The following is a 21,518-nucleotide window of genomic DNA, read 5'->3' on the forward strand; positions in this document are numbered from 1 at the left end:
GACAAATTACCTTCATAGGAAGAACAATTTGAATTACAGTTCTTTTCAACAGATACAATGAGAACCAGAAGATACTGAAGTGCTATCTTTAGAGTTCTAAGAAAAAATAACTGCCAATATAGAATTCTGCACTCATCAAAAATATCCTTCAAAAATTAAGATGCAATATAGACATTTTTAATTAAGCAAAAACTTATAGTAGCAAACTCATAGTAAGGACATACTAAGTGCCCTTTAGGCAGAAGGAAATGTATCTCAGAATGAAGGTCTGAGATGTGGGAAGAAACAAAGAGCTATGAGAACAATAATAATGTCTCGTGGGATTTAAAATATATATGAAATTAAAATATACCACAATAGGGCACCTGGTTGGCTTATTCGGTAGAGCATGTGACTCTTGATCTTGGAGTCATGAGTTCAAGTCCCCATGTTGGCCTAGTTAGAAATATACCACAATAGAAACAATATAATCAACGAGGAATATATAATATAGATAGAAATATTAGTGTTGTAAGGTCCTTGAATTCGTGAATTGTTCAAGAATAGGGTAAGAGTATTAAGTAATATTAGACTTTGGTTAAGTCAAGGAAGGCATATTGTAATTTCTTGGGTAGCCAAAAAATGGTAAAAGTGTGTATATGTACCTAATGATATAGGCTTAATATGCATAGAGAAAACAATTGCCAAAACTAAAAGGAGAAATGGATAAGTACACAATCATAGTGGGAGATTTTTAACATAGTTTTCTTACCTGATAGAAACAGCAGTAAAAAAAATTCAGTAAGCATGGAAGAGAGGACTATTAACAAACTGGACCTATTGTGCATATATAGAAGACTGCAGAATACACCTTATTTCTAAGTAAATATGGAATATTTATTAATAAAGTTTTTATTATGGAAATCATATGCTGAGTCATAAAGTATCAATAAATATCAAAGTCATTGAAATGATACTGAATTTGTTCTCTGGCCATAAGAACAATTAAGGTAGAACTCAACAACAAAAATATAGGAGATAATCTTTGTATGTTGAGAAATTAATAAACTTCTGAAAATCTCATGAGCAAAAAAGAAACCATAACTGCATAATAGTAAAAACACTTTCATTTGCTACTAATTCCATACTTAGAGGGAAAATTATAGCTTAAATAAATATATTAGAAAACAAGGCTTAAAATCCCAAGAGATTAGAAAAAAATAACAGCCAATTTTATCAAAGAAAAAACATAATATACCTAAGAGCAAAAGTTAGTAAAGTGGGAAACAAATAGATAATGAAAAAATGAACAAAATCAAAGGTTGTTTCCTTTAAAACACTAATTGACAGACCTGGCAAGAATAGTCAAGAAAAAAGAAAACACAAATTATCACTATTGCAAATGAAAAAGGAGATCTTATGACAGATTCTACAATACAAAATATCTTAAGAGATATGTTGAGCAATTCTAACCAAACTTGAAAATGCAGAAAAAAGAAACAAACTTCTAGAAAACTAAAACCTAGCAAAACTGACACAGGAAGAAACAGAAGATATGAGTAGTCATAAATTATTAAAGAAATTTAATCCATAATTAAAACTTTCCCTCATAAAAACTGCAGACACGAAAAGCTCCTATAGTGAATTAAAACTATTTTAAGAAAGAACTAATGTCATTCTTACACAAACTCTTCCACAAAAAAGCAAGTAGGGATATTATGAGAATTAAGAATGCATATGTTAATTTCATTATGGGCACAGATATACATTTTTAAAAAATTAATAAATCAAATGCAACAAAATGCAGTAAAAGGATAATACAACATGATAGAGTTGTATGTACTGAAAGGATGCAAGGCTGGTTTCATGTTAGAAAATCAGCATAACTCACTACACTGACAAAATAAAGGAGTGAAATCATAGAATTATTTACATGTATAAAACATAAGCATGTGATAAAATCAAACATCCACTTATAAGGGAAAAAACCCTCTAGAGAACAGAAAGGAACAGCAAATATTACAATTAATGATCAAACACTGAAAGCTTTCCTCTTTGAGACTATAAAAAAAGACAAGAGTGCCTACTATTAGCCGTCCTAAACAACCTTGTACTGGAAATCCCAGCCAGGTCAGTGTGGCATTTTGATTAAAACAAAAATGACACGAATTCTTTATTGTTCCTTGTATGTAATCCTTTGCAATGTAATGGGACTCTGAAGCCCCTCTTGAATGGGGTTGGTCCTACATTTTGTTTTGGTTTAAAGAATATAATGAAATTGACAATGTGCCAGTTCTGGGCCTCAAGAGCGTGCCCCCCTCACCCCACCCCAGCCATCTTTTTCAGAGACTTTGGCACTGCCTTTGGGGATAATAACAAATTAGAGGATGAGACCAAGTTGAGTAGAACTAAGTTGGCCTAGCTGTCCTTGCTGTGGCCCTAGATATGTGAGAAACCCAGTCAACACGAACAAAAGTGGTTAGCTGACTTGCAGCTAAGTGCAGATGCACAGATGTGTACTGGCAAGACTAGTTCAAACCAGCATAAATACTCAGCCAACCCACAGACTTGTAAGAAATATGTGCTTAATTTGGGGTGGTTTACAATGCAGCAAAAGCATTATAAAACAGACAGTAAGTCAAGAAAAAAACAAAGTATAAAAACAAGTATGAAGTATGAAAAAGGAAGAACATGTCTATAGTAGTTCACAGAGGATATAATTGTGTATGCAGAAAATCCAAAAATATCTACAGATAGATTACTGGAATTAATGACATAGCAAAGTTGATGCATCTCAAATATAAAATATCAACTGCATTTTCATATAATGGCAGTATCTTAGTCTGTTCAGGCTACTATAACAGAATTCCACAGATGTGACTTAAACAACATAAATTTCTCTCTCATAATTCTGGAGGTATGGGAAGTCCAATATCAAGGTGCCAGTAGATTTGGTGTCTGGTGAGGACCTACTTGCTGGTTAACAGACAGATATCTTTTCACTGTGTCCTCATGCGGTAGAAGAGGCAAAGCAAGGTCTCTGGGGTCTCTTTAAAAGGGCACTGATCCCATTCACAAGGACTCTACTCACATGACTTAGTCACTCCTCAAGGTCCCACCACCAAATACTGTCATGTTGGGAATTAGATTTAAACATGAATTTGGGAGGGGGACATAAAAATTTAGTCTAGAACAGGCAACAAATAGTTAATACATAAAAATTAAAAAGTGTTAAATAATATCAAATTATATATGGTATATAGGGATAAAACTAATAAACTATGTGTAAGATTTCTCACATAAAATCATAAATCATTATTGAGAGAAAAGAAGGAATAACTAAATAAACAGAAGGATATATCATGCTTATAGTTTGGAAAACTCAATATTATAGGCATGACCATTCCTTCCAAATTGACTTATAGACTCAAGATGATTCCAAAGAAATATGAACAGTTCCCCCCCCCACCCATAAGTTGACTATTTGAATCTATAATATGCAAAGAGCCCAGACTAATCAAGGGTCTCTTGGAGAAGAAAAACCATGTTGGAAGACTTGCTTTGTCATATACCAAAGCCTATTATAAAGGTACAGGATTTAAGACAAGGATATCTGATCAACGGAACAGAGAATCTGGAAATAGATCCATTATTACCTGATTTATGTAAATGGTAGTATTTTAGAGCAGTAGGCAAAAGATGGCCTTTTCATTAAATGGGGCTACAACAGTTGAATCTCCATTATGAGAAAATATGAAAATTGGCCCTTACTGCACACCATTCACACAAAATCACTTCTGGCTGGGTAGAAGATCTAAACATGAAAGGCAAGAAATAATGCCTCCAGAATATCCTAAAGGTAAATATCTATGACTTTGGGGCCGGACAAGCTTTCTTAGTATGCTTTTAAAAAGTACTAATCAGGGGCGCCTGGGTGGCTCAGTCGGTTGAGCGTCCGACTTCGGCTCAGGTCACGATCTCGCGGTCCGGGAGTTCGAGCCCCGCGTCAGGCTCTGGGCTGATGGCTCAGAGCCTGGAGCCTGCTTCCGATTCTGTGTCTCCCTCTCTCTCTGCCCCTCCCCCGTTCATGCTCTGTCTCTCTCTGTCTCAAAAATAAATAAATGTTAAAAAAAATATATTAAAAAAAAAAGTACTAATCAAGGAAAAGATTGATAAGTTGTACTATGTTAAAATTACAGACATTTTTCATCAAAAGATATTTTTAAGGGAATGCAAAGACAAGGCATCTAGTGGAGAAAATACTTGCGACACATATAATTATATGTAATACATTTCTCCAAATAAAAAGAAAAAATATAGTTAACCCAATTAAAAATGGGTGTATCACAAGAGAAGGTATTTAAAATGGGCACTAAACACATAAAAATGTGCTCAGTTATCATTATCAATTAGAGATATGTAAGGTATAAATCAAAGTGAGATTCTAATAGATACCCATTAGAGTGCCTATATAAAGAAGGCTGATAATAGCAAGAACTGGAAGTTCTCTTATGTCACAGGTATGACTGTAAATTGGTAAAATCACTTAGGAAAACAGTTTGGTATTACCTACTGAAGTGCAGTTATGTGTACTTTAGAACTCTGCAATCATAAACCTAGGTGCATAGCCCACAGAAATGCATGCAGATATACACTAAGAGACCTGGAACAATGTTCACAGTGGCAATGTCCAAAATAGCCCTAAATTGGAAAGAATTCATATTTGTCTATCAAAAGCAGAATGGCTAAGTCAGTTATGCCATATTCACAAACTGGAATGCTACATAGTCATGAAAAGGAATGAACTACATTTCTATTACACAACATAGATAAGTCTCACAAATATAACACTAAATAAAAGAAACAAGACCCAAAAGATTACCTACTACATGATTCCACCTACATAAGTTCCCAAAACCTAACTATAAGAGGCAAAATTTAACTGTAGTGTTTAGGAATGCACATGAGTGGTAAAATTATAAAGAAAAGCAAGGAGGTATTTACCAGCAGAGTCATGAGAGTGCTTGTCTTTGGGAAGGTGGTGATTAGGAAGGGACAAGAGGGACACTTCTAGTGTGCTGACAATGGTCCACTGCATGCACAGATGTTTATACAGATGCTCACTTTCTGATAACTGACTGAATTGAGTCTTCTGATTTGTGCCCTTTTCTGTATTTGTATGACATTTAAACATAAAGAAAGTTAAAGGAAGTGGACGGAGGCATATGTTCAGATGAACCAAAATGTAAAAACAGCAGCTCAGAGCATGAACACCAAAGGTGCAGTTAAGTGAAACTGTTCTATTCCCAGAATGATTTCTATTTTGTCCAGGGTCAGCTATTTTGTTTGTCTTGACAATATCCTACAGCCTGTTGGTTTTCTTCACGTCAGGTATCCTCGCAGAGATACTATCAAAAGTCAATGACACATAAAAATAGATGTTTAATTGTATAAAGTTTAAAAGGTAATCAACAAAAATTTAAATATACAATTATAATCACTGGCAGAAGTAAGAGAGAAGGGAGATAAAACTGAAATAAATGCATATCTTTCATAGAAGGAGAGAGTAAATGTTATCAATAATGATAAACCAAAGAAGATAGAAGTAAATTATCCATAGATACGATGGAAACCATTAGAAGAATTAGAAATAGTAAAAAATGGTTGATTCTGCGGGGAGGGACTAAGGTAGGGACAGGGAGATAATGTTTTCCATTATCAACCCTCCGGACTATGTGATTTTTGTTTTGTTTTGTCATGTGCATATTGCCTTGAAAAATCTCATAAGACTTTTATGAGATTCCAGGTTGAATCCTTCTCATATACTTGATTTAAGAATTGCTTCTTGAGTTTGTGGCATTATGACTAGTCCAAGAATAACATCAATAATCTGTAGATGGTGTAGTTGGTTTTCTTGTTTGTTTGTTTGTTTTGTTTATTTATTTTGAGAGAGAGAGAGCAGGGGAGGGGCAGAGAGAGAGAGGGAGAGAGAGAATCCCAAGAGAATCAAGAGCTGGATGCTTAACTGACTGAGTCACCCAGGAGCCCTGTGAACCCTATTTCTAAAGTAATGTTAGGAATTATAGCTTGGCAATGACTAATTATTGTAGAGCTTCAAAATCATAATTTTATAATTATTTATGTTTCCTTTAAACTTATTTTTAGAAATACTTAATTAGAAACAAGGCAGGTATACAATTACATTGTACACAGAGAAATAGGAAGTTAGAAATATTTCTACTCAACAGTTTCAAAAATAGCTAAAGTATCAAATCAAAAGTAGATAAGTCAATGATAAAAGTAAAATTTCCAAAACAGGATATATGACCTCATACCAGTCAGAATGATGTGACAAGAAATAGCAAGTGTTGGTGCCTGGGTGGCTCAGTTGGTTGAGTGTCCAACTTTTCATTTCGGCTCAGGTCATGATCTCATGTTTAGGGAGATCGAGCCCAGAGTCAGGCTGTGCTGACACCATGGATCCTGCTTGGGATTCTCTCTCTCTGCCCCTCCCCTGTTCACAGGCGCAAGCTCATTCTCTCTCTCAAAATAAATAAATATTAAAAAAAAAAAAAAAGAAACAGCAAGTGTTGGCAAGGATGAGGAGCAAAGGGGATCCTCGTGTGCTGTTGCTGGGAATATAAACTGGTGCAAACGCTGTGGGAAAAAGTATGGAGGTTCCTTAAAATTAAAAATAGAAAATACCATATGATCCAGTAATTCCACTACTGGGTATTTACCCAAAGAAAATGAAAACACTAATTCAAAAGATCTAGGCACCCCTATGTTTATTGCAGCATTATTTACAATCGCTAAGATATGAAAGCAACCTAAGCGGTTGTTGATAGACAGATGGATAAAGAAGTAGTATATATATGCAACGGACTATTACTCAGCCATAACAAGGGATGAGATCTTGTTATTTGTGACAACATGGATAGACCTGGAGGGGTATTATGCTATGTAAAGTAAGTCAGAGAAAGAGATACTGTGTGATTTCACTTACATGGGCAATCTAAGAAACAAAACAGATGAACAAATGAACAAATAAACATACAAACAAAACCCAGAAACAGACTCATTGATATAGGAAAAAAAACTGGTAGCTGCCAGAGGGGAGTGGGGTGGGGAGGTGGGAGAAATAGTTGAAGGGGATTGAGAGATAACAGACTTCCAGTTTTAAATAACAAATCACCAGAGATGAAAACTTAAGTACAGTAAATTTAGTCAATAACAAGGTTGTATAGTGACAGATGGTAACTATGTTTATAGTGGTAAGCACTGCACGATACATAGAAGTGTTGAATCACTATATTGTGTACCTATACTATACTTCAAAACAAAAATATTTATATTAGAATAATGTTAAAATCTATATATTCTAGATATTAAAAATTTTTTTAACGTTTATTCATTTTTTTATTTCTTATTAAATTTTTTTAATGTTTATTTATTTTTGAGACAGAGAGACAGAGCATGAACAGGGGAGGGTCAGAGAGAGAGGGAGACACAGAATCCGAAGCAGGCTCCAGGCTCTGAGCTGTCAGCGCAGAGCCCGATGCGGGGCTTGGACTCACGGACTGTGAGATCATGACCTGAGCTGAAGGCGACGCTTAACCGACTAAGCCACCCAGGCGCCCCTAACGTTTATTCATTTTTGAGAGAGAGCACGAGCGTGCAAGTGGGGGAGGGGCAGAGAGAGAGAGAGAGGGAGACACAGAATCTGAAGCATGCTCCAGGCTCTGAGCTGTCAGCACAGAGCCCAATGTGGGGCTTGAACTCACAAACCACGAGATCATGTCCTGAGCCAAAGTCAGATGCTTAACTGACTCAGCCACCCAGGAGCCCCATATTCTAGATATTTTTTAAACAACAAAGTTCACTTGCGTTTCTTCTGCTCTGTCTGCATACCTTATAAACATTTCTTTGGGGTGAAGATCTGAGAAAAAAAATCAAGGCTCATTTTTTTTTTTTAAAAGTAAAGTTTAACTATTTAACTTTTCCTATATTTTTTCCTCGTAAAAAAAATTTCTGAGATCTTTAAATGCCTCCTTTCATTATTTTATCTCTGTAAAATGTGGGTATTAAAATTCTCCCCTTTATCACTCTGAAAACGATTTTTCTCTATTTCCTCCAGTTAATTTTTCTAAAAATCTGGGAACTCCCATTGTACTATCTGCCAAGTATTTTAAAGTAAAAAAAAATGTTGAGAACATCTGTTCTAGAGAAAAGGTCTTGTAGGTTTTTTTTTTTGTTTTTTTTTTTGTTTTTTTTTTTTTTTTACCTCACACAGCAATCTTACACATTGTTTTGCATAAAGGAGTTGCTCCAAAGCTGTTTGCTGTATTGAATCATATTGAGTATTATAATATATGGTATAACATTATTATAATAGGACTAGCCCAAACTGGAGTGAAAAAAATCAGAGTTTATGGTATAAGAAAAGTGATTAATCATGTGTAACAACAGAATTGAAATTTTCTTGTCAGATACGTTAGTATAACTAAGTGAAGTCCCTCCATTCATTTAGGTGCATTACTGGATGTCCACTCTGTGCCAGGCACTACCCTAGGCTCTGTGCCCACAAAGATAGACAAGACAAGATCCTTCCTCTGTAATCACTCACAGCCTCGTGGAGGCGGCCAACCAGAGACTGGGAAATTACTAAACCACAGGACGTGGACTATGGGAGGTCCAAATTTTCTGTCCCTCTAACTCCTTTCTATTTACTGCTAAGGTGATGGGAGTAAAGAAGCAAAAGCTTTATCAGCATAATAATTAGCAAGAGAGAGGTCCATCTGCCTTATAGAAAGACTTAGGCTTGCCCCCTAAACACAAAAAATTATCCTGACCTAGGAGACCTTGAGTGCACTCCTTTAGGATGGGGGCACTCAGCAGTGGAACCCTGACTCTGGAGAGATGCCTGGAGGGTCTCTCAGGAAGGAGGTGGATGCCAGGGAGAGGTGAGGTAGAAACAGAGTCCTGGATTTTCACAGGGGCAGATTTTGCATGGATGGACACAGCAGGAAAAATAAATGTCAGTATTCATGATTGGCTAATGGCAAGGTTGTCTGTTACCCCCCTAGACGTTGAGGTCTTTGTTACTCCCATGAATGATGGTTACTGCTATAGTGAAGATGTGCTCAGTGTCCCACAGCTACGAAAAATTGCCCCACTCAGGCTGCACTGCAGATGTGGGGAGGGCAATGGAGGTATGAGAAAATGGTTGGGAATATGAAAATTGTTCAGTAAGGCTCAGACATGCACCATGTGTCCAAAGAAGCTGACCCGTTGCAGTGCTTACTTATGAAATGACCATCAGTCAACTACCATGATTGTTCTTACCCTCCGCAGACCTGGGGGGAGGGGCAGGAAGTACAGCTCAGTGCTGAGCAGAAGATGCTCCTTTTGAGGATGAGGAATAAAAGAAAGGGCAGGCTGGGTTGTCTTCCTCAGGAACAGAGTCCACAGGTGACAAAGATTTATAATACTCATCTTCCCCATCAAGCACTTTGATTTGGCTGCAACAAAGAAAAGAGTTTTCAGGAAAAAGAGAAAACAAATGCCGCAGTCATCACCCAGGCAGCTAACAGTGCATGAGTACTGGGAACAGGGCTGGGTCCCACCCCCGGAAGGGAAGGACAACTTAGGGTACCTCAGCGTGACCCAGAACTCAGGAACTGACTCTGATCCACCAAGCCTTTGCCTCTGGGTCACAGACTGATAAAGGGCTGAATTTAGTGGCGTCTGGAGGTTGTGATCATATTACAACTTTTCTGTCTGAATTTACTTGTCTGTCCCTGTTTGGTTCCTAGATGAGAAAGCTCCCCCCCACTGCCTTCCTCCAGTTCTCAAATTAGTACCAGTTAGCTATGTCACTGTATTCTCGGTCAAGATACTAACAATCAAATGGGCCACAAACTCCTTAGTGTCCTGTGTCTAGCCACAGGGGGAAATTTTCCTCTGTGTATCTTTAAGGCCCAGGGGTAGGGTGATGTGGGAAGTGGCCTGTTTGCACTGTGTGGAATGCTCTCATCTGTGAGAGAGTTTTATACAATCTGCTATGACTGCAATTAGGAGGAAACTACAATTTCCTGGGATAATTATGAGAAATAACATTTGCCTTTAGGTGGCAATTTCAGCCTTTTTGGACAGAATAGACTCAAGTTTTATATAGCTGCTACTGTGAAAAGTAGTTTCCAGTGTCAATAATAGTGGTGATATCCCCATTTGCATATTTTTAGAAGCTCTTCTGGAAAGTTTTGCATTTTCTGTAATATCACAAAGGACCCCTTCTGTTTACAGTTGCTTAGAACTAAGAAGACAGATATTTACCCAAGTTTTCTTGGCTTCCTTTTGCTCCCTTGATATTCTAGAGTTCCCTGTGGAGAGGGCCAAGAACACACAGTCAAAGCAAAGCAGCAAGTCGTTAATTTTTAATTCAAAGTGATTTTGTGTTGAATGCAAGCAGATGCTGATAATATCAGAAGTCACAGCATAATTTTTTTGATCAAAGGGCTCAAGTGAGCCTGATGAAGCATGCATCTTGCTCGTCTTTGATAAACCACATCAATTATTCACCGTGAAGGCAGACATCCTGACATGAAAGCAACAGATAAAGAGCCTAAGCACATGTTCAAGAAGAGAGCATAAGAGAGTGGGGGTGGGGCTGGAAGGGCTGGAACAGGTATTAATAACAGAATTATTAACTGGAAACAAAGCCAGTGAAACAGCTTTATGGCCACTTTGAACTCACATTTAACTGGTTATAGTACATGGTGTCCTCAGGGCTACTCAACATTTTGGGTTGCTGACATCTTCGGCGAGGTGTTCGCTGCTTCTGTACAAGACCATTTTCTGAAACTGCAACAAGACAGCAAAACTTTACTGTAAACCATCTGAGGCATTGGGAAAATTAGGTAAAAATCGCTCTTCACATAAATGCACTTAGTGGAAACTGTGTCTCATTTTAATGGGCATGTTAGAGCTCTGCTAATATTGGCAGAAATGTCATCCTAAAACACATACACACACATAGGAATTGCTAAGTGTAAACAAGGGCCACTGTCTGTAACTTTGCCTTCATCTCTCTTATCTAAATCAGAAGTTAAGAGTGACAGAAAGCAAATTGGTTTGTCCATGCTGGTGAAGTAGAGGTTGGTGGCCAGCCTTTGTAGAGCACAGAGTCCTATCTTCATGGGATAACTCAGGACAATGAAGGCAATCCGGGATAGTTTGCACCACATCTTGCAGTGAGGGTTCAAAGACATCTGGAGCACACACCCTCTTGGGTAGATGAGAAGCAAACCTTTTGGTGGGATACGTTTCGGAGGGAAAATGGCTTGAGCTAGTATTTACTGAAATGCTTTGAACAATACCATTGATCCATGCAATCTCTGGAGATAGCGTAAAGGAGAAGGGGAAAAGATAATTGCATGATTTCACAGAGCAGCCTCTCCGTGTTAGCCCTGATTTCAGAACCCTGGACCAAAAGTGAACTGGAGTTTAAGAAACCACGTGTCCAATGAAGTCATGATTTATTTCCCTTCCAAGCAGATGATTTTTGTGGAATCTGCTGTCCTTTTGGCACTATATCTGAATCAGGATTTAGCAGTTTTAACTTCTTGCCAACACACACACACACACACATACACACACACACACACACACCAGAGCTGCCACACAATACGGTTTATGAATGTTACAGTCCAGAGAAGAGTTCTCACTTTCCTGGGCCGAGTGTGTATCATATTCATAAAACAGGGTTGTAGAATTGTACCTGGAATCATAGTTTCACTTCACTAGAGGTTCTTACTATTTAGGGAAACTCTGGGGGAATTTTCTAAGTGAAGAATGACTCAGCAAGAACCATTATGAATGGCAAATTATCAGTTTCCTAAGTATGAAGTTTCACACCTTTACTGTTCTTGAACTGGAACCTATCTATATTGGCCAAGACTGTTAGAACCATACAAGGATTTAGGAACTATTTATTCTAAATGCCTATTTTTTATTTTTTTTTGGAAAAGAAAACAGGCCCACGAACGTTGAATGACTCATCCCAGATGAAATGGGAGAGTGAGGACCTAACCCTAGACTCTTACCTCCTGTTCTGGAAGCATTCTTTTTAAAACTATAGCATACTGTCCTTAACAAGAAACTTTTTTTGTAAGCTAAGATCTAAGTAAAAGTAAGCTCCATCATGCTATGTTGCTTGCAGAAGGTTCTAGTAGCCATTAAAGATATCCCTGTACACATCTTCAGGAAGTCTGGGTAGAGGGCAGGACTCCAGTATCTTGGGCTGGCATCATCCTCAGAGTATAAGGAATCCAGAATTGATATGGGTTCTTTCTGCTACTTCCAACATACCTACCACCTGCTTGGTTTGTGAAGTCCATATGCTGTAATATGGTAGGACACAAGGTGCCCTGTCTCATCTCCTCTGATTTATAGATTAATGAACAGAAGTGTATAGAGTTAAAGTTGCTGGTGTGAACATGCACTAGAGATCTGACATCTATTCTCCCTTAGACTTCTTAACGTTATGGGAATTCCAACCTTGGAAACTCAAAAGACTGATCTTAAATAGTTTCTGAGTTCAGCTGGAGTTCAGCCCAGTTCAGCTGGACTTCATATAGTGTTTACATTTGATCAGAAACTTTTATTTATATTCTCAACTGGGGATACTTAATTTAAGATGTGGTTCTCAAATTTTGTTCTCCATGAATTTGCTATTACATGGGTGGGTATTTTTTTCCTGATTTTTAGAACTTAGGAATTAAGTTATTGGGCATAATTTTCACAATTTTAGCATTTCTCCCATAAATTAAAAAAAATCTGTTGGTGTCTGATGGTATCTATACTATACTAGAATCTAGTATAAGCTGGTGTCTGATTTAGCATTAAATTTTAATTTTAATTATTTTAACTTAAATATTTCCATGTCTCACAATGTTTTACAGAGTGCCATAACTTACAAGAGTTTTGCCATTGGAACAAATTTGAGTATCACTGGTATGTGATCAATAATAAGAAACCAAATAAATATTTGGGAAATGAATCATTATTTAATAAATGCTGTTGAATGGGGCACCTAGATGGCTCTGTTGGTTAAACTTCCGACTTCAGCTCCTCAGATCATGATCTCACAGCTCATAGGTTTGAGCCCTGCATCAGGCTCTGTGCTGACAGTTCAGAGCCTGGAGCCTGCTTTGGATTCTGTGTCTCTCTCTCTCTCTCTGACCCTTCCCCCCTCACACTCTTGTTTCTCTCTCTCGAAAATAAATAAAATGTTAAAAAAAATGCTGTTGGAACAATTTGATAGTAATATACAAAAAGCATAACTTAAATATAGACCTTATAAGGTTTATCCTATACGTAAGGTACTTTGCTGGATATTGTGGGGAAAACAAAGAAAAATAAGACAAGGTCCCTGCCTTCAGTCTAGTAGACAGCATTGAGTCTTAAGAGGTTAAGTGACTTGTCATAAATTAGTGCTGCTGGGCTCAAGTTAGTGTTAAAAATTTTTTAAATCTTTTACTTTTTTCAATATGCTTTTTGATTCTTACGGGCCACAATAAATTCCAGATGAGTTATATAGTTAAACATTTTAAATATTCCTATAAAAACCTTAAAGGGAAATGAAATAGACTATTTTAACTGTGGAAGAAAATATTAATGACAAAGATGGGTCCAATTAGAGTAAAATATTCTGTATGATAGACAGTAACAAAACTAAGATGAAAGGAAGTGCAATAGAAAGATAAAAACAAATTTATTTTTATTTATTTATTTATTAAAAAAAATTTTTTTTAATGTTTATTTATTTTTGAGACAGAGAGAGACAGAGCATGAACGGGGGAGGGTCAGAGAGAGGGAGACACAGAATCTGAAACAGGCTCCAGGCTCTGAGCTGTCAGCACAGAGCCCAACGCGGGGCTCAAACTCACGGACCGCGAGATCATGACCTGAGCCGAAGTCGGCCGCTCAACCGACTGAGCCACCCAGGCGCCCCAAAACAAATTTAAAAATATATACACACAAAAGTCTACTATCCATAATGTGGAAAGGCTGAGGTGAGAAAAAGATGGAGAAAAAAATCATATACGTTGAAATATACAATGAAATGAGATATTGAAAAATGTTTAGCCATCCAAAGAGCTTCAATTAAAACAACTACCACTGCCTTTTTATTAATTAGGATAAATAAAAGATCAAAAGACAATGTGGGAGTGGCCCCACATACACAGATGAATCCATAGGCTCCACCCCTCCTGACGTGCAACTTGATGATAAATAGTGAAAGCTAAGCAACTTGTGCCAACAAACATGTCCCAAGGAAGACAACCAGAAGAAGAAAAAAAGACAATTTGTACGATGGTGTAAGATTTTTTTTGCATTGGAAAAAGGCTAGAAAGATGATAAATATTTAATAGTTGGGGAGAAGTTAACTGTGAGATATGAATGTTGGTGTCATACCACGAAGGCACCAACAAGGATAAATTTAAGGTATGCTGTTGATAGATGAAAATTCAAAATTCAGGAAAAGAAGCAAATATAAAACAGCATATAGGACATTGATGAAATCTAAATGTTTATGTACATTGAGAAGTTTTTTTTTCCTTTAAAAATTAAAAAAAATCAATAAGACATGTAGGGCAAAATTATTCTTTGATTCAGTAGACAAAGAAACTATAGCTAAGAAAGATAAATCTGGAAGTGGCAGAGTCGAAGCCACAACCCCTGTCTTTTGAGCCAATCAGTTTGCTTACAGGAGACATAAAACAATCTGGCAATTACCTAGTTCATTTGATTAGTTTATGTAGACAAAATAGGCAATTCAAGTTTGAAGGTAAACATTAGTATATGAGTTATTTGAAGACAATGTTAGTATTCTGAAAGTGGCCTATTCTTACTTCACATAAGCATTTGTAAACCAAGCCAAACTCTCCAGTTTGTAATCCTCTGGAGGCTACCTCCCCATAAAGCTTTTCGAAAGTATATCACGTCATGAGTACTATTTAACATAGGTCTCTTTCCCCTTCAAGAATCCCTGCACCTTCTTTTCCCCTTGCACCTTTTGATTTCATATTTGAGACCCTGAACACACCTTTCTCTTCTGAGCTGACACAGAACTTTGTAATAAACAGGAGATATACCTGTCATAAAATGGAAGAAATGTAAATGACACCTCAGTGAGGAGCGCTGGGACAGGCATACTTCTCTCTCTAACCCCAAATCACCATACTCTGCGGCTGCACAACTGGCTGAGTCCTTAGTGAGAGACAAACAGCTGAATTCAGTTGATGGCTTCGTCACATAACTTCAAACAACTGGTTTGGAAATTTCATATTCCAGTTCTTTTTATCGAACATGCAGGTATATCCAAGCTAGAGTTGCCAGATCAAATACAGAACACCCAATTAAATTTGAATTTCAGATAAACAACCAATACTTTTTTTAATCTACTAAAATCCTGTGCGATATTCAGGACATACTTGTATTAAATTAAAAAGTGATCAGTTATTCATTTGAAATTCAAATCTAGCTGGGTGTTCTGTAGTTTTTGTTGTTGTTAAACCTGGCAACCCTAATTCACAAGCACAATTTCAAGTCGCAAACAAGGCGTTTTGTTCCCTCCTAGGGTCTCAGAGATGAAGAAGGAAACTATTTCCTCTGCTCTAATTGACTTGCTGAGTTACAGCTATTTTGGCTACAAATGCTCTTCTCTACACTGTCCCCTAACACTTAGGGTTTCACTTTTTACCACCCATTACAGATGTGCCATTCTGATCCATTTCCTAGCAGGATCGTAGTGAGGGAAGGACAACCACAGTGAAGGCAGGATGGGGCAGACAGCCCAAATATTTCCCTGCTTAGTGGGGCAGTATGAACTCTGGGCCCCCATGGAATGGACAGGCAATGGGCAGGGTTCCTGGGAGGAGAGAGAGAGAGCACACCAGGAGAACCATGGCCATATGCACCCTTCCTGTGGGCCCTCAGCAGGCAGGAATATGTTCTGAGTGGCAAGACTGCCGATCTATCTGATTGCCATTTTGTGGATGAGCCTTTCCTAGGGTCATTTGCCAAGTAAAACATCTCCTTGAAGCAAATAGTGTTCAGTGTTCTAGATTTACAGCTGGCAAATCCCATGTGGGGTTACTAGATATTTCCCTGAGGCACAAAACAGAATTAAGAGTTATGCAATTCATTTACAGACTTCTGTCAACTCTGCATAAAGGGAGGTACATCATTTCTGTGACCAAAGTTCTCAGGGCAACTGGAGGTGACAGTAGCCTAGCTGTCAGCTGGATTCTCTTTCTCCTCAATGATAGCCGACCATGCTGCATGGCACCCTGGTGACACTTAATGAAACAGCTTCCAATGAGATGACTTGGCTTTTCTGGCTCTGTGCCTCTGCACTTACCATTTCATTTTTATGTATCAAATCTTGTTTTACAAAGTAGCTTTTTATTTATTTCATCTCATTTTGGGAAGGACAACTAACCCCAAAGAGATAACAAAGGCATAAGGAGATTAAGAGATCACATAGCACGTTAGAGACAAAGTCCAACTGAGAATTCAGGTTTCTGAATGTCCTCACCGATGATCATTTTCTTTACATTACACAAGTTGTTCAGTTTTTAGAAATACTGGTGCCCAGATCAGGACCTAGGCATGGATATTAAAAAAAAAAAATCTCCTTGGATAGTTCTAATGTACAGCCAGGGTTGAGAGCCACTATACTGGACCATACTAAATCTTTCCTTAACAATAAGAACCACATTGGCAGAAAGCCTGAGATAATCTGCACTCCCTTAAAAACGCAGTCTAAGGAAGAATCTTCCCAATGTGTTGTAAACCACTTGCTCCTGATATACCCCGAGGCATAGGCTATTTCAGGGATGCTCAGAGTCTTGACAGGGAATAGGAGGGAAGATATTATGCCCTGGGAACTCAGATTTTCAAATTTAAGTCACGACACAGGGCTGATAAATCTCTGTGGTTCAGCCCCTTCCTTATATATCTAAGGGGTGTGAACCCAGGGAGCTTGGGCCCTTCTGCTGGTCTCCCTTCAGAGCCAGGGCTAGAACTCAGGTCTTTTGATTCAAAATCCCAAAGCCTAGGTCATGGCGTTTACTACAATGCTTGTTCTTTTACTGAGACATTCTTATAAGTTTTCACCTCACCATGTCTAACTTCAGGAGGGACTAAGGAATTCAGTGGGTTTTTGTAAAACATACGCACAACCAGAAAGAGAGATTTTCTCCTGGGGTGCATGTAATTCAGATCTTCCTTTCTAAGATGAAAGGAAAGCTACAAATTTTCCCAGTTGCCATGTTATGTCATGAACAATCTTCTTCAAAATTGCAGAATTGCTACAAAGAAAATATCCCTGAGTTAAATTAGTGCCTGTGGAAGATGGTGGAGTTATAAATTGTCTGTGTGGAATTTTCTCCTTACTCGTTAGGGAAGTAGTAATAACTTCCCCTAAAACTATTTTAGCTCAGGGCTTGGCATACATTTAACAAATAATGAATGAATAAATGAATGAACGAATGAATGAATGAATGAAATGGTGACCATTCACTACTCTTGTCAAGATTTATTCCATCTATGTGGCCCCCTCTTTGGTTCTGTCAATCAGGATATTATTGCCAAGGCTTCCAATAGGAAGAGGGCCTTTCCTATCTTGGGACACCTCTGGGGAGACTAATCTACAAAGGAGGGAGATGAAGTCAGGCTCTTAAAAACAAAGTTGATTAGTATTTTTTTCCTTTAATATCCTTTCAATACTTTTCTAGGACTATGCATTCACTTTTCTTAATAAAAAATTCTGTCACTTATTTGCTACTGCTTTTTCCCCTTACTTAACAATAAAGTCATAAGTATTTTCCATGATATTAACCTACCTTCAAAATAGTATACTTTGGGGCACCTGGGTGGCTCAGTCAGTTGAGCATCTGACTCTTGATTTCAGCTCAGGTCATGATCCCAGGGCAATGGAATCAAGTCCCAAGTTGAGCTCCAGGCTGAGCATGGAGCCTGCTTGGGATTCTCTCTCTCTGCCCCTCTCTTCTGCTTGTGCACACACACTTTCTCTCTCAAATAAAAATAAAAAATAAAACAAAAATAGTATATTTCATTTACAGTTATATCTTTTTAAGATTTGATTTTTTAAGTTACCTCTACACCCAACATGGGGCTCAAACTTGTAACCCTGAGATCAAGAGTCACATGCTCTATCAACTGAGCCAGCCAGGTGCCCCTAGAATTACATTTTTAAAGTAATAGATAAACATGATGTTCAAATACATTAAGCAATGAAAAGTCCATATTTTTGCCCACCCCATGTTCCCTTCCCCTAAATAGTAGGAAATCCTGGAACAAGTTTTTTGTCTTCCAGATTGGTCTAAATGGCATCATTCCTTTTTTTTTTTTTTTTTTCAAAAAAAATTTTTTAATGTTTTTTAAATTTATTTTTGAGACAGAGAGAGACAGAGCATGAACGGGGGAGGGGCAGACAGAGAGGGAGACACAGAATCGGAAGCAGGCTCCAGGCTCTGAGCCATCAGCCCAGAGCCCGACGTGGGGCTCGAACTCATGGACCGCGAGATCGTGACCTGAGCCGAAGTTGGACGCTTAACCGACTGAGCCACCCAGGCGCCCCAATGGCATCATTTCTAATGGTTGTATGGTATTTTATTTAATGGGTGATATATGATAAACTTATATAATTTCCCATACTGGGCATGGAAGTTGATTCCAGTGTTTTTTGATAAGTAATGTTTTGAGGAACATCTCAGAATGTGATCTTTGATAATCCACATTGTTTTCTTGAGATAAATTCCTAGAGGTTGAATTACTGGCCAAAAAGTATATGTATTAAAACATTTTTTTTAAATGTTAGTTTATTTTTTGAGAGAGAGAGGGAGACAGAGTGTGAGCAGAGGAGGGGCAGAGAGAGGGGGAGACACAGAATCTGAAGCAGGCTCCAGGCTCTGAGCTGTCAGCACAGAGCATGATGTGGGACTCAAACTCACTACCAGTGAGATCATCATCTGAGCTGAAGTCGGACACTCAATTGACTGAGCCACCCAGGTGCCCCAAGAGATTATACATTTCTAAAGGTCCTCACCAGCATGGGAGAGCATCTTTAAGAAAAAGTCTGATAATGCAATAGGTGAAAAATGGCACATCATTTGTGTTTGGATTTTCATTTCATTGATTACTTGAGCAGTTGAGTGTCTGTCTTTTCCCCCTCCCCATGTTTATTACCAACAGTGTTTCAGGATTCCTCTTGTGCTGGAAGCAGCAACAAAGTTCATAGGTCCTGCCTGACCTAAAATGGGTGGAACAAGTTGTTGTCTGCCTGTTGTGATGGCATGATAGCTGAGAGTTCCCACTTGCTAACAGGTCTGGAGATGCCTCTTTTTAAAATTAGTCTGCTGTAGGAAAGCATTTCTCAAACTTCTGTCATCACCCACTTCTTAAACATTTTTTGCCATATTCAAGACACCTGTACTATTCTTCATGTAGTATTTTTTAAATCAAAAAATTTTTTTACTTAAATATATTTAAGAATGAAACTTTATTCACTGCTGTACTAAATAGAAAGCCAGGGTCATATGCCATAAATAGAAGTAAACCATAAAGTGGGGCACCTGGGTGGCTCGGTCGGTTAAGCCTCTGACTTCAGCTCAGGTCATGATCTTGTGGTCAGTGACTTCGAGCCCTACATTAGGCTCTGTGCTGACAGCTCAGAGCCTGGAGTCTGTTTCAGATTCTGTCTCTCTCTCTCTCTCTCTCTCTCTCTCTCTGCTCCTCCCCCTCTCGTACTCTGTCTCTTTCTCTCTCAAAAATAATAAACAGTAAGAAATTAAAAAAAAAAGGAGTAAACATAAAGTAAATATAATGAAAACAGAACAGTACTATCATACGTGAGTTAGATTCTGTTTCCCACAGAATGTTCTGGGCTTCTTTAAAGGTTTGTTATAAAGAGAGGAATTTAAGACATATTAATACAGCTACGATTTTCTCCTAAATATGAAGACTTTAAACTGAGAATTGATAAAGGAGTAGCTTTCTTTTACATGACTCAGTGTTATTTAAGGTCACGTCCACACACTATTTAAAACTGGCCTGGAGATAACCAGAGGCCCATGTCCCACACTTTGGAGAAATAACAGTGTCATGAAAGAAAAATAAAAACAGTGGGTTTAGAAAAACTGGAGTATGAATCCCACCTCCAGCACTTATTGGAGGTCTGAACCTGGTGATGACGATCACCCAGTCAAGGTTCTAGTGAAGATGACAGAAGATATATGCAGTGGGAAAACCTGGCAGACAAGGCAGAGCAGGGGTCCCTCAGGGGTCACCATAATTCTTGTTATATGAGAGTGGTCCTTGACCTTGGCTGCACATTAGCAGCATCTGAAGAACTTACAAAAAAATACAGATGCCTTGGCCTCACCCCTGGATGTCCTAATTCGGTTAGTCAGGGGTAGGACTCTGGCATCACTGCTTTTATTTTTATTTTTTTTTCAACGTTTATTTACTTTTGGGACAGAGAGAGACAGAGCATGAACGGGGGAGGGGCAGAGAGAGAGGGAGACACAGAATCGGAAACAGGCTCCAGGCTCTGAGCCATCAGCCCAGAGCCCGATGCGGGGCTCGAAGTCCCGGACCGCGAGATCGTGACCTGGCTGAAGTCGGACGCTTAACTGACTGCGCCACCCAGGCGCCCCGGGCATCACTGCTTTTAAAAACAGCCCACCACCTGTCCGCTTCCAGATGATTTTAACTTGTAGCAGGGGTGGAAAACCTAACGACTTAACCCTTTCCTGAAAGCTTAGGTTGACTGTGCAGATTAGCTAGCTGCCATCTTAAAAAGCTGGCATCGGGTCAAAGAAGTTTCGGTTGGGCAGAAGAAATTCTGGGAAGGGGACGCAGCTCCAGTAGGGCTCCCAGCCTTGTCAGGTATTTGCTTTGTGCTGGAAGCTGCATCACATGGCTTGAGTTCCAAGCGGACACTAATTTCCCTGGGCGCTGGGAAAATCATTTCTCTTACTCCAAGAGGACAATTTTGCTGACCACGGGAACATTATCTCTGGTTTCCAGAGGTATGATGTCACGCAGTGCTCTTCTGTAGGTTTCAGTATGAATGAATGACAAAGCTGAAAAGCCATTCTGACCTACTAAACTCCTTTTAAATCAATCATAAATGTAGGACAAGAACTCTGGGGTGTCAGGAGGGTTGGGACTAGTAAAAAAAAATGCTTGAAAGGCACAAGCTTAGCATCAGCAATGGGCTGCTATTGGTGTCTTTCCTTTTGTTTTACTTTGCATACTACTAACAATGTTTGCATCTTGTCCCATCTCTCTGCTTTTAGGAATTTTAAAACTGTTTATCTGAGGTCTCATAATATGCCCTCCCAGCCAGATGTCTTCATGTGGGGATGGCTGACTTCATCTGTACTGTCCCTGACAATGACTGTTCCCTAACTTTGGCCTTGTGGGTAAGGGGGTAGGAATTAAGG

The 21,518-nt window shown here is 38.5% G+C and overlaps 1 protein-coding gene across 13 annotated transcripts in view; it reads right to left on the minus strand.

Annotated features, from left to right (window-relative positions):
• Positions 1 to 4,870: 4,870 nt before the first annotated feature.
• The window catches only part of MYO3B (myosin IIIB), a 489,550-nt gene continuing 472,902 nt past the window's right edge, over positions 4,871 to 21,518 (minus strand). For 12 of the 13 annotated variants that reach the window (XM_047872792.1, XM_047872794.1, XM_047872793.1 and 9 more), the window contains 3 exons: positions 10,736 to 10,842; positions 10,315 to 10,361; positions 7,770 to 9,500 (listed from right to left, as the gene is read on the minus strand). In XM_047872792.1, coding sequence (XP_047728748.1) covers positions 9,362 to 9,500; positions 10,315 to 10,361; positions 10,736 to 10,842 — 293 coding nt within the window. In that variant the 3' untranslated portion in view covers positions 7,770 to 9,361. Of the gene's footprint in view, positions 5,388 to 7,769; positions 9,501 to 10,314; positions 10,362 to 10,735; positions 10,843 to 21,518 lie in introns of those variants that run through there. The other variant, XM_047872791.1, reaches the window with a different exon arrangement.

Source organism: Prionailurus viverrinus, chromosome C1, assembly GCF_022837055.1.
Source record: "Prionailurus viverrinus isolate Anna chromosome C1, UM_Priviv_1.0, whole genome shotgun sequence".
In the NCBI taxonomy this organism is placed as follows: domain Eukaryota; kingdom Metazoa; phylum Chordata; class Mammalia; order Carnivora; family Felidae; genus Prionailurus; species Prionailurus viverrinus.